General features: G+C 36.9%; 1 protein-coding gene across 8 annotated transcripts in view; it reads right to left on the bottom strand.

Annotated features, from left to right (window-relative positions):
• Positions 1–13,837, bottom strand: part of LRP1B (LDL receptor related protein 1B) — a 1,853,519-nt gene that overhangs the window by 58,555 nt on the left and 1,781,127 nt on the right. For all 8 annotated transcript variants that reach the window (XM_032387847.1, XM_032388632.1, XM_032390176.1 and 5 more), the window contains one exon: positions 6,469–6,630. In XM_032387847.1, the coding sequence (XP_032243738.1) occupies positions 6,469–6,630 (162 nt within the window). The remainder of the gene's footprint in view (positions 1–6,468; positions 6,631–13,837) is intronic.

Genomic DNA, 13,837 nt, shown 5'->3' with positions numbered 1-13,837 from the left:
AGACGTATGAACAATTTAAAGGGACACATTTTAGAGACCATGAAAGACCATGAACAGGTTTCCACGGCTGGAAAAAAAGATACACAGTGAATGTGTTGTAGTGATGCAGGCAAGAAGCCTGAATAAAAGCAGTGCTTGTCTTCTCACCAAAAGAAAAAGAAATGGAGGACCCTCAGTAGCCAGGGCTCCAAATGACTGTCACTCTAGATGTGAATGCTCTAAGAATCTTGAATATTTGCATACTTAGGAAATAGCTAGTTCTGATAATTTCACTTTTTAACTCATGATCCTTTCTTGAGGTTCTAGGTTCAGTTCTAATTGGCCTTCATACTAACAGTGACAATTGAAAACATTTTATTCTATTTTCCTGGTCATTATTAAAATCCTTTGGTCTCTTCTGCGTGGGCCTGTCATTGGCTTCATCAAGATTAAAATTCTTATTAATACCTCTATTCAATGGAGTAGAAACTGGCAACCATCAGGTTGAACCAGTGCATGACCTGAGCTTTGAGTGTTCCCATAGGGAGCCTAAAAAGATGCAGCAGAATGGGCAGGATATCAAATGACAGGAAAATACACCAGGAGAAGCTACTTTTGGAGTCAGACCCACAAGGCTATAAATTGTGGCTCCTATGTTCACTAATGGAACAGATTAAGGAGAATGTCTTAATCTCATTTTTGGCAATTGTAAAATTGGATTAATAATACTTCACAGGGTTGTGTGAGAATATATGTTCAGAGAAAATAATGTTTAACAGCATATTTCTCTGTGACCAAGACATTATACACTTTTAGTGATTTGTTATTTCTCTCGCCAACTTTCCCGTAGGAAAATCAAATAGAAACAGAAAAGGTAAACTTCAACAGCCTTTCCCTTCTGGGCTTTTGCAAATTCTGTTCCACTCACTGCTTCTCTTCATCTAGTTAGCTGCTTCTTCCTTCTGGACTCAGTTTTCATGTCACTTCCTTCAAGAAATCTTTCCTATAGGCTGAATTATCTTTCTCTGCTAACCACTGTATTTCATTAGACTGCCTTTAATGTAACTTGTATCTTTTTCAGAATCACACATTAGATTGCAAACGCATTGAGGGCAAGAAATATCTCTGACATCGCTGTTTTCTCAATGCCTAATAGTGACAGGTCCATTGTAAATACCAAATTTGTTTACTGACCAATTGACTAATGAAACAAAATTGCTCTACAAAGTAAAAATAATCCCATCATGTCATCACATATGGTAGACACACATCTATGCTTCATAACTTTTATAATTACTTGATAGACAATGGTTCTAATACCAGTTACAATAGATGAAATGTTTGGATTACTGTCAAGTACTCCTAATTTTATAAACTTGAAATATTACTTCATGTTGGCACTTATTGCAACCAGTGGGACTAAATCATACAGGTGTATTTCTAATAAACTAAGTTCTAATTTAAATTATAATGGCTTCCCAAGCAGATTACTAAAGAGCTTTAAAAATATCAATGAGAAGACAAACAGATTGCCATTTGATTTTAACACCGGGCTCTTAGACACAGACTGAGTTGGTCCTCATTGGCCCTTTTGCCCTAATGTTACTAACTACTAATAACCACAGATATTATTACTATTTTTTAAAGATTTTATTTATTTATTTGAGAGAGAGAGTGAAAGAGAGAGAAAGCACGAGAGGGGGAAGAGTCAGAGGGAGAAGCGGACTCCCCACTGAGCAGGAAGCCCGATGCGGCACTCCATCCCTGGACTCCAGGATCATGACCTGAGCCAAAGGCAGAAGCTTAACCGACTGAATCACCCAGGCGCCCCCCTCAGATATTATTGACCTCATATTTAACATCCAGATTTAAATGTGAAACGCCATGCTTATTATTATTTTTTATTTCTACTAGAAATCCTTGCTCCAGATCTGCACAAAATGGAGCTATATTTGTTCTTAAACAACTTACTTAAAGAATACTCAATTTTACTTTGCTATTATTTATCTCTGTCTCTCCTCCCTGGGTGCTTCTGTTAAAATTAATTTGCATTTAGACCTCAGGATTTTAAATTGCCATTAGAATCGTGAAATGTTTTTACTCAGCACAACTAAGAACTGATGTTTTACCTCCCACTAATGGACCTTTAATTAGGCACTGTAATGAACCATTCTGCCATTCCTTCATTTATGGAGAGAAGATTTTGTATATGCAAGATACAATTTTGACAGAACACCAGGTCCACTGAACCTTGCCGACTCACATATAATAGATCCTAAATTTATTATGCTTTTTTGTCAGCTGTTGGATTTATCATTTTAATGACACTGTCCACAGACTTATTTTGCTGCCAAAGAATAGCATCACCATGTTTGTTGACATCTTGATCAACAATTCCTGGGGTCTAGTTCTGACTGTAGTATTACTACTTCAGGACCTTGAGCAAGTTATTTAACCTCTGTCTAAGGATTAATTGGTTAATTTTAATAAGTGCTTTGCAGTAAAACGTGGGAAGTGCTATGACTGCTAATAGTGATAATAAAATGATAATGCAGCCTTTTATAATGCATCAGGCTACCTCAGACTGTGATTCTATTAAGTTGCCAATTAAAATATATGTTAACTGAATTTATTCTTTTTAAGAAACCAAATCGCTATAATGATGGCCACATAGTATTTTTTTAACTTAGATCAAAAAGAATAAAAAATGGCAATGCTTCAACTTAAAAAAATTTTTTTTAAAGTTAAAGAAAAAAAGATCAACGTTCTATGATGATGGACCAATTGGGAACAGAGAAAAGCTGCACAGAAAAATACCAGATGGTTGTACCCAATTAAATGTAGCTCTTGTACATTAAGTTGATTGTTCTTTATTAACTTGTCTCCAAACTGCTTTCCTTTATTTATCTATGATTATTTATTTATTTGACAAATGCCATTGTTGGGTGTAATGTCAAAGAGGTCATCCCAGACAAATAGGAGGAAAGCACACAATTAACAATAATACCAGATTAAAGTGAATAGAAACAGAGGTAAAGAAGCAGTGACTAGAAAATTCAAAAGAGAAAGAGATTCATTCTCTTGGGCAGATGTGAAGAACTTCACAAAGGGAACGGCCTTTAAACTGGACAGGGACAGATAGGATTTGGCATGGAGAGACGAAGGTGAGGAAGAATCCAAAGAAAGTGCATTCCAGAGGAAGAGAATAATAGGAGAAAGTCGCAATGCTAGGGAAATTGACATGTGGAGAAGCAGGGTAAGTGTGGTTTTACTAGAATAAGAGAGAAAGTAGTCTGGATAGTAATGAGGGTCTGCATTACACAGGGGAAGAGTTGGTGTTGTCCCTGATTTGCTTGGAAATCGTTCAGGGTTGTGAGAATATTGGAGCCAAAAAGAAAAAGCCCATGAGTTAGTAGGTGGAAGTTGTTCTGGAATATTCTGCTGTGTTGAGAGGAAGGAGGAGCAGGGGAGAGCCATGAGGACGTAAGCAAGGTGTGTAAGCAAGGTGTGACACCTGCACATGACTGGATTGTTTTTGCTAGATAAACTCTGCGGGCCTATGACACGTATTTAAGAGATAACTTAGGAAAGCAATGTGAAAAGAGCACTGGCTGAGGGTAGTGGCATTTATATATGTCAAGAGGCTGGCCTACATGAGCAGAATATACACTTAGAAAAGGAAACACCAATTTGTAACCAAATTTGTCTCTGCTACAGCAGAAGTGGCCCCCTGCTGTAACATCAGAAGGGAAGTATTTAATATTGCTCTTGACTCTCAAATTAAGTCAGTGCATATTGCTTGATTCGATGCTGTTCCACGTACTTCCTGCAGTGAACAGAGAGCGAGGCTACTCTCTGTGAGGACCTCAATGACATCAAACCATCTGGGGGCCAGAATGTTGAGTAACTTTTAAGGGTATGGGATCTGGAGTTGGATTACCCAGGCAGAGTCCTGACTCTCCCCTTTACTAACTGTGTGATCTTCAGGAGGCTCTTTGTGTCTCCTCAGTAGCATCCTCTGCAAAATGAGAATAAAAGCAACACCTAGCTCATTAGTGGGATTAAATGGATTAATAGAATTAATGCAAAAAAAGAAGTAAAGACAAGAATGCCCGGATATAGAAAGATCTCAGTAAATATGATTGAGACAGAAAACCATTCTTCTTATTATGAATACAACATGCAGCTGTGGCTACTCTTTTGAGAATCGGTACAGAGGGGGCTGAGAGAAAACATGAAGATCAGTTAGTAATTATGCAGGTAAGAAATACTGGAAACTTCAATGAAGATAGTGGGGATGGAGCTGGTGAGAAGTGTTCAGATTCTGGGTATGTTTTAAAGGAAAAAGTGAGAAAGAAGTTGGGGTGTAAAAGAAAGAGAAGAGTCAAGGATGAATCCAAAATAGGTGAATGGGGATTAAGGACTACACTTGTGGTGATGAGCACGGGGTGAGGTATGGGATTGTTGAATCGCTGGATTATACACCCGAAACTAATATAACACTGTTTGTAACTATAGTGGAATTAAAACAAAAAATGGATATGAGAAATCTTTTAAAAAATAATGAAGTGGGTTAGATTTAAAAAAAAAAAAAAAAAAAAGGATGAATCCAAGATACTTGGACCTGAGAGATGAGTGTTTCTTTTTATAGATACAGGGTAAACAGTGGTAGAAGCGATTTTGGGTGAGAAAATCAGGTTAATTTAGAGCCAACTCAAACTGTCAAATAGACAATTAGGTATAAAAATCTGGAATTCAGGTGGGAGTTTCAACTAGAGATAAACATTCGGAATCATTTCTATTTGCATAGTATTGAAGGTCATGTGATTAGTTGAAATCATCTAGGCAGCAGGTCTCAATCTCAGTCACATATGTGAAACACGTGGGAAACCTTAAATACTATTGCAGCCTAACAGAATCAGAATCTTTGAAGGTGATGTTTGGGAAACTGTATCTCAAAAACTGTTTATAAAACTGTTTATTCTAATGTTCCGATTTGTACGGAAATCACAGGCTCGAAGAGTGAGTGTTTTTGAGAAAAAAGAGATATGAGTACAGTCATGAGCCACTCCAATGTTTAGAGGTCAGGGAGATGAGGAGGAACCAGCAAAAGATGGTGAAAAGAAACAGCCAGTAAACTTGGAATGAAAACACGAGAGTGGTAAAGACGAATGAAGGTGTTTTAAGGGGGGAGTGATTAACTTCGGACGGTGGGATAGAATAAGAATTGATAATTGGCCATTGAATATGAGAACATGGATGACAATAAAATAAATTAACTCGACTTTGATGAAAGCTATTTCAGCAAAATAGTGAAGATAAAAATCTGCCAGAGGTGAGGTCAAAAGAAAAATGAGAGGAACTGTAGCATATAACAACTCTTTAGAATAATGTTACAAGTAAAAAAAATAAGCAGGGAAATAAAGTTGTGGGTAGAAAGAGATATGGGCACAAGGCAAGGTTGTTCAAGAAAGAACTGGGGAGGGGCGCCTGGGTGGCTCAGTCATTAAGCGTCTGCCTTCGGCTCAGGTCATGGTCCCGGGGTCCTGGGATCGAGCCCCGCATCGGGCTCCCTGCTCAGCGGGAAGCCTGCTTCTCCCCCCCCACCCCTGCTGCTTGTGTTCCTTCTCTCTGTGTCTCTCTCTGTCAAATAAATAAATAAAATATTAAAAAAAAAAAAAAAGAAAGAACGAACTGGGGAGAGAGGAAAATATTGATAAAGGAGAAAGATGGGGACAGTTGTAAGAGATGTGTCCACGAGTAGCTAAGAGGGATGGAATGTATGAGTGGAGAGTATAGCACACAAGGTTCCTACTCCTACAAAGAGTCTATGGATATAAGATAAAGTAGTTTGAGAGATGTGATAGTGGGAGCTCGTGGCAGTTCTCTTTAGATAGCTTCTATTTTGATCAATGAAATAGAAAGCAAGTTCTTGAGCTCAGGATGAATTTGGGGAGCAAGGATCGGAGGTTTGAGGAGAAAAGAGAAGATCTGACATAGACATCTAGGAGAGTCAATAGATTAGCAAAACACAGTAGAAGCCATAGTAAGTGCCCATTTGACATTGGTGATAAAAACTCAAGAGAGACCTGTCTGTACGATTATGTGCTCTTCTTCAGTGGCATCCAGCAGTGGGGCACCAGTTCAGAGCAGATGGAGAACTGGATTTAACCATGGTTACAGTTTTCTAGGAAAGTGCAACAGAAGGGAAGAAAGAGCATGGGAACTGAGGGTATATACGAGGACATGATTACAACGATGGATTCGAGAATCTAAGCTGGGGAAGGAAAAAACATCGAATCTTTAAAACGAGAAGGATGAGGACAAATGTAAAAACTAGTTGGAGTTGGGGTGATGGAGGGAGTGAGCCTGAAAAATAAGGGGTTGCTGAAATTGAGGTAATGGAGGGAACATCGAGATAAGAGAATTACTTATGGTAAACATCAAAGTCTGCTGTGAGATCATCTCGTGGGACTTGCTTTCACTTACAGTACTGACATCTGTCCCCAGTGTGTTCAGGCTGGCAGTGGCAGTAAGGTTGGTTCCCAGCAGTCACACTGCAGGTCCCTCCATTTTGACAAAAGTCCTCACAGACCGTCTTACCACAGTTTGGTCCAGTGAACCCCAGGGCACAGCTGCAGGTGGGTCTCCCTATTGGAAAAGAAAAAGGAACAGAAAAGAAATTATTTGACTAGAATTGTTTATTTTCATGGCATCCTCACTGGATAAGAAACAGGAAGCCAAGATTCTGGTCAAGGTTTGTGCACTACTTAATCTGTGATTTTAGGCAGTAACTTGACCTCTGTGGGTCTTAGTTTTCCCATGTTCCAGTGAAGCCTGGATTAGAAGATAACTCAGATTCACATCAGGTAAAATAACCGGAGCTCATTTTATGAACAATTACGTATTTATGCAGGTGTGTTATGCTCTGAAATGCTTGTTTTATTCTTTGTACTTCTCTGTTCATGTCCATTTTGCTTTTTCAATTATTTTTATTCTATTCATATAGTAATGCAGATTGTATTAGCCATTAGAATATAAAATAGAGACAATCATATTGCTTTTTTATTCTTTTTTTCTTTCTTTCTTTCTTTCTTTCTTTCTTTCTTTCTTTCTTTCTTTCTTTCTTTCTTTCTTTCTCTTTCTTTCTTTCTTTCTTTCTTTTCTTTCTTTCTTTTTTAGTGTTCAACGATTCATTAGTTGCGTATAACACCCACTTGCCCTCCTTAATACCCATCACCTGGTTTCCCCATCCCCCCCAACCCCCTCTCCTCTGAAACCCTCAGTTTGTTTTGCAGAGCCCAGAGTCTCTCATGGTTTGTCTCCCTCACTGATTTCTTCCCCTTCAGTTTTCCCTCCCTTCCCCTATGGTCCTCCGTGCTATTCCTTATGTTCCACATACCATATGATAATTGCCTCTCTCTGCTTGACTTATTTCACTTAGTATAATCCCCTCAGACAATCATATTTCTGTGTTGAATCATCATGTACCACCACTGCTAAAGCATGAGTTTAGACTTATAAATATTTTAATATGTTTAAAGTGGGTATGGCATCTATAATACTTATGCAATTATTTATTTTAGTTGATGTAAATATACATACTCCATTTAGTAAATAAGCACTTAGTAAGTCCTATTTTATTTCATTTTGAGATTTTTTATTCATGGGAAAGGACTGTCGCTTGTAGACTAGTAAGATGATTTAAAGTCTAATGTTAACAGCACACAAGAGCAAATCTAATGGATCATTTGTGGATATTTTTCTTTATTTGCTCTGTGGAAACTAACATCACAAGTAAAGGTGAACAATCCTTTAAGGTGTTTGGAACACAACACAGTTAACTGTTATATCAGGAATGAGTCTCTCTAACTGCCTGGAATGTCAAGGGCTGGGTGGAAAATGGAGTACAGAACTAGCTCTGTAACAGAGATTAAGGAAAACAAAATGAAATAATGACCATCATTTGTAATGGGGAAAAGTGAAGCTTAGAGGTTGTGCAAATGTAAAGAAATAACATGAAAGAGAATAAAGAAGAAATTTAGTTATAGATCTGAATTAACTAGGACTTGGAAATGTCACTCAGGTGAAAGCATCAGAGAATATCCAACCATCTCCTCTCTCACCTTTGTAGACATGAAGCATAATTAGAATGGTCATAAAAATGTATGAGTATAAGGCTTAGATTTGAAGTGTGAAAATGATATGTTTTCTCTATTGCCATAGATTCTACATTCTATATTTTTTTGAAAAGCACTCATAAGTGAATAAAGTGCCTCCAGATAAAATCCACCTGTATTTCCAAGGGAATAAATAAGTTGAGGTTCCACAACCTATTTATTTATTTTGCCTTGAAAGCTCTCCACATACTTAAACATAGTTGAAGCTATTGCTTCTCAATGAACAAAGTTACATACATTTTTATGGTGAGTAGCATTGCTTTATAACTTATGTATAAATGTTATTAGTTTGGCGGCAGATAAATGCCTATTAATAGGTTGAGAAGCAAGGTAAATTTTACGTACATTAAAAGCTGAGTCACATCATGTTTTCCACTCCCAGAAAATGGCTTTAAAACTTTTAGCTAATTATTTTTCTTATAATGGTAGTGAATTTTCTAGTTGTTGCTTACATATAGACAAAATATCTTCACGGGAACAATAATGGGTGAAAAACAAAGACACAAACAAGAGAATGAATAGTGGTAGAAGATGAAGAGGACAGAGAATTGTTGGAACACAGTTACCAAGGAAAACGAAAGCTCCGAACAAAAGAAGTAATTCCTCTTCATCAACAAGAAACAGTGAATGCCTTACAAAGAAATAGAACATATAAACAGGAACACAAATTAACATGAGCTAAATGTGAAACAAACAGAACAGAAAGTACAGGAGAAATCAAAATGCATTAGAATAATCACAAAAAGTGCCATATGGTGGTAGGACTTAAGCACCATAGATTTATGTTTTTCTCCATTATTTTCCAGGTTTTTTAAAATTAGGAGTGAAAAACATTGAAGTGATAGAAGTTTGAAAGAAACAAATGCAACCCACTAAGGCACTTGAAAACTATCCCAGTCCCTGGGAGAATGACACCATGCTTTTATCTCATCTACAGCTGTTTTGAAACTAGGGCGGAGTGACCAGGTTGTCCCCCACCTCTCCCCAGCACCAGCCTATGCCTCACATCATTTAGATTCTGGCTGAATTATTTTCAAAAGGCTTCTTTCTCTTCCTTTAAAAAGATTTCTTTTTGACAAGTAGAAATCTTCATATTCAGGGGAACATTACCAACTTGAAACTGTGTGTTGATACAGCAGATCTTTTGTTTGCTGATGGGAAATGAACCACCTGTCACAGAATTTTATAATGGGCTCCATCTAATATTTTCACGAATCTCTCTGGGTGCACCCTAACAAGTTGCATTGGATTTATTTATAAAGATTTTTTAGGTAGCTCAATTTGATTTTGGCATTTGAAAAGGCAACAATACTGTTACGATGACTAAGGTATAGATTTATAGCAGTGAAGCGTCCAGGGAGTTTGGGAGTTGACAGCCTACAAGAGGAGTATAATCAGGAAGAGCATCAATTAACCGGAGGAAGGAGGGGGAGGATCAGTTTGTTGCCTCTAATCAGTCCGCCTTCTATAGCATTCAGACCTTTAAAGTGTGGGTTGTCAGACTGCCTGGGTATAGACTATCTGTGCCAATTACCTGTGGGGGGACCATGGGCACCACTTCTCTGCTTCTTTCCCCCTATGCAAAAAAATGGGGATAATAATATGGGGTTGTTGTGTAGAATCAAATAAAGTAAATGAGATTATACATGCAAAGCATTTCTAAAGGTACTAGGCACATAGAAGGCACTCAGTGACACTTTAGCTCTAATTGTTTAGTATTATTATTGTTGTTATTTCTACTGAGATTCACCATTTATCACTTTGTAACTGTGTCCTAAAGAGACATGTAACATTCTAAGAAAATCTTTTGGAAAATTGTCTTAAATTAAACATTTTGTCTCCATTATTTTTTTAAGATAAAATTAAATTTGAATTTGTATGGCAGCAATGGGATAAAGCAGAAATTCTCCATCAAGTCTCAGACTTCAGCATCTTTAACTCTGAAGGATAGGTCTTTTTCTCTCTTTACTTTCTCAACATGCTTAATTCTACACTAAAAAGAAAGAACACACAACAAACACAAACAAAAAAAGCACACCTAGTATTTTTATCAAGTCCATTTACTTGTATAACTTCAAATTTCGATATATACTTGAGCTTTTTAAAGAAAGAGTCTACATGCACAGCTTCCAGTTCTACCAAATATATGACAAAATCTTTGATCATAAAGTCACATCCCAATCCTTTACTGGGTTTACAGTTTTTATTTTTTCAATATACAAAACAATGTATCTTAATCTGTTACTTCTCTTTGCTTTTTCAGAAGAGAGGACAGATCCCTCAATACGTAGGTATTGTTCACATAAATCAATTCTGATTCCCTTGTGGTAAAAAAGGTTTAGGGCTGGAGAAGTTAATGTGTGTTTTCTTTACTGTGTATTTATGTACTCTTGAAAAGCTTATCTCTGATCTCTTAATCCCTAAATCCACTGATTTCTTTTCAATCATCCTCCTCCTCAAATGTTCTCCATAATTTTACACATTTTATTCTTGAAATTTATTTTTTATCTTTCATTACACATTTATTACACATCTACTCTTAAAAAATTCTATCTCTGCTTGGTTTCTAAGACACTACCATTGTTGATTTCCTTTTTTTTCTGACTGTCCTTTTCAGTTGCCTTTGTGTTTTCTCTTTCTGTCTCTTAAAATATATTCTTCTAAACTTCTTTTTGGTGATACAATTTCATGGGTTCAACAATTGTCTCTCTATCCAAATACTTCAGTCTCAATTTTCTGACTCTGGGCTCATTCTCCTTCCAAAATGACAGACCTTCATTCTCAGTCTTTGTCGTATGCCTCAGTGTGTCTCTGCCTGCTCAGTAGGTTCAACTCTCCCATGACCCACAAGACGGAAAATTCTTCTCAGAAACATTGGTGTCGTGTATGGTAGCATACGCGATTTCTGAAGACTAGGTTCTCCCAGTGCTAGGTCTGTTCCATATTTAAGTTGGACATTATATTTTAGCAAAGTGCCTTACTAGCTGTATACAACAAATGGAGCTTAGTTTAATTGCTCCATTAATTTATTATTAATTTATCTGCTTCTGTTCATAGACAAATGGAAACTCTTTGCACATATCTTCAAAAATGTGCCAGCAAATTTTCATGCAATAAGGTAAATAAATAATAAATGTTGAGATGTAACTGGATAATCAATAGTAGCTAATGTCAAATATGGTGAAAATATAACTAAAGGTGTTGATCATCTATAATCAATAATACATATTATTGAGGAATATTCATTGACACAACTAAAGATTGTATTGCTCATAAGAAAAATGGAAATGGGGCGCCTGGGTGGCTCAGTTCGTTAAGCGACTGCCTTCGGCTCAGGTCATGATCCTGGAGTCCCGGGATCGAGTCCCGCATCGGGCTCCCTGCTCGGCGGGGAGTCTGCTTCTCCCTCTGACCCTCCTCCCTCTCATGCTCTCTGTCTCTCATTCTCTCTCTCTCAAATAAATAAATAAAATCTTTAAAAAAAAAAAAAAAAGAAAAATGGAAATGCCTTGGATTCTCACAGAGTTCTTGAAATTTTGCTGGTCTTACATGGCCCTTACATACCAAAACTAGTCTCAGTAAAAATGGGTCATCCTGAAATATTTCATAAGAATATTTAACAGGAACTAAATAATAAATTTAGTGCAAAGTTAAATTATTTGTTTTTTAGTATCAGACAGACCTGGGAATCAAATCTTATTAGATATTTATTAATTATGTGGCTTTGCAAAACTTACATTTCTTCACTAGATCTCATTTTGCATCTCATTATGTAAAATGGTGCTAGTAATGCCTACTGTGTGCTGGTAAAACACATGGCACAATGTCTGCCACATAGCAAGTACTTAATTGGTAGTGTTATTATTAGTAGTTGTGTTGGTATATAAAGACAAATTCCGGGACGCCTGGGTGGCTCAGTCAGTTAAGCATCTGCCTTAGGCTCAGGTCATGATCCCAGAGTCCTGGGATCGAGCCCATGTCTGGCTCCCTGTTCAGCGGGGAGTCTGCTTCTCCCTCTGCCTGCCCCTCCCCCTGCCTGTGCTTTCTGTCAAGTAAATAAATAAAATCTTTAAAAAAAAAAAAAGACAAATTCCATATGATTCCACTTATATATGGAATTTGAAAAACAAAACAAACAATAAAGAACTGACCCATAAATACACAGAACAACCTGGTGGCTGCCACAGGGGAGGCAGTGGGGATGGGCAAAATGGATGAAGGGGAGTGGGAGGTACAGACTATCAATTATGGAATGAATAAACCACGGGGATGAAAGGTACCAGCTCAGGGAATATAGTCAATGATACTGTAAGAGCATTGTATGGTGACAGATGGTAGCTACACTTGTGATGAGCATAGCATAACTTACAGAGCTGTCAAATCACTCAATTGTCCACCTGAACCTAATACAACATTGTGTATCAACTATACTTCAATAAAAATAAAATAAAATACAATGTGACTATTTTACTATATTATCCTATATTCTACAAGTCTGGTTGTATTTATCATATAACATTCATCTTTTAGATATGCTATATCTTACATATTAACTAGTTGGATTCAGGTTTCTATCTCCAATTTTATATTCCAAATAACACTATAATGAACATCTTTACTTCTAAATATTTTGGTTTTTATCATTATGTAATCCTTAGGATATGTTTCTAAAAATTTTATTTAAAGGACACAGAAACTTTTTAAACTCTTGGTGAGTATTTCAAAATTGCTTGCCTCAAGATTTGTACCATGAACATTTTCTTCTGATAGTGATTGAAGGATGCTGGTTTCATCTGTGTGTGACGGGGCTCTTGCTGCACTTCCTCCTCTCCAAAATCCTCCTTCCTCTTTTTCCTCTTTTCTCCTCTTTTTGTATGTTTGTGTGCATGTGTGTGTGAGACTTTTCTTTTGCCATTTGCTCATTTTGCTTTCTGTATTTTTTTCTACTTGATTTGTCATGGCTATGTATTTCTATGTCACTTATTTGTTAAAATTATATGCCCTATTTAATGTTTTTATAATTTTATATTTTCAACAAAATATTCTCTGAGATCCTCAAAAAGCAAGTAGGACCAAATAGCCAGCTTTTAGCACTCCCTAAATATAAACAGTATCTATGTTAAGGAAGCTAGGACATCAAGCTTAATTTAAATTAAAAACAGCTCTCATTTAAATAAAAAGTGAAAGAAAAACAAAGATGGGCAGTTTGAATGCATGTTCACCCTTTATCAAGATGTTAATTAGGTGATTGTGTACTTTATGTCCTAGGTAGAGATGGGACTTGAGAGACATCAGGATTTACGTTTTGTCATTAGTCCCATGATGTTTTGAGGGTATCCAAAAGTTCCTAGTTTTGCCTTTGAGCAAACATTTTTAGGGCAGCCATATTTGATCATATTTGATGGCAGCCATATATGCCCCCCTCATATTTGGGGCAGTGTCCTGGGCAGAAAGAGCCTGAATGAATGAAAAAGAAAAGTCTTAGCATCAACTTATTATTTTAAAAGCCCTTTCTGTTGCAGTGAGAAGTAATGAAAAGAATCGGGTTTTTTTTTGTTTTTTTGTTTCCTTTCCTTAACAGGGGCCACTTTCTGTTTTAGTTCTGGGGACAAAACCTTTCACTGCCAAAGTCCATTGATATGGTAACAGGGAGAATTACAGTGAGAGTTTCTGCTTTC

Source organism: Phoca vitulina, unplaced genomic scaffold (genome assembly GCF_004348235.1).
Source record: "Phoca vitulina isolate PV1807 unplaced genomic scaffold, GSC_HSeal_1.0 scaffold1, whole genome shotgun sequence".
In the NCBI taxonomy this organism is placed as follows: domain Eukaryota; kingdom Metazoa; phylum Chordata; class Mammalia; order Carnivora; family Phocidae; genus Phoca; species Phoca vitulina.
Note: the sequence above shows the minus strand (reverse complement) of the source record. Positions and strands in the feature narration are given on the sequence as shown.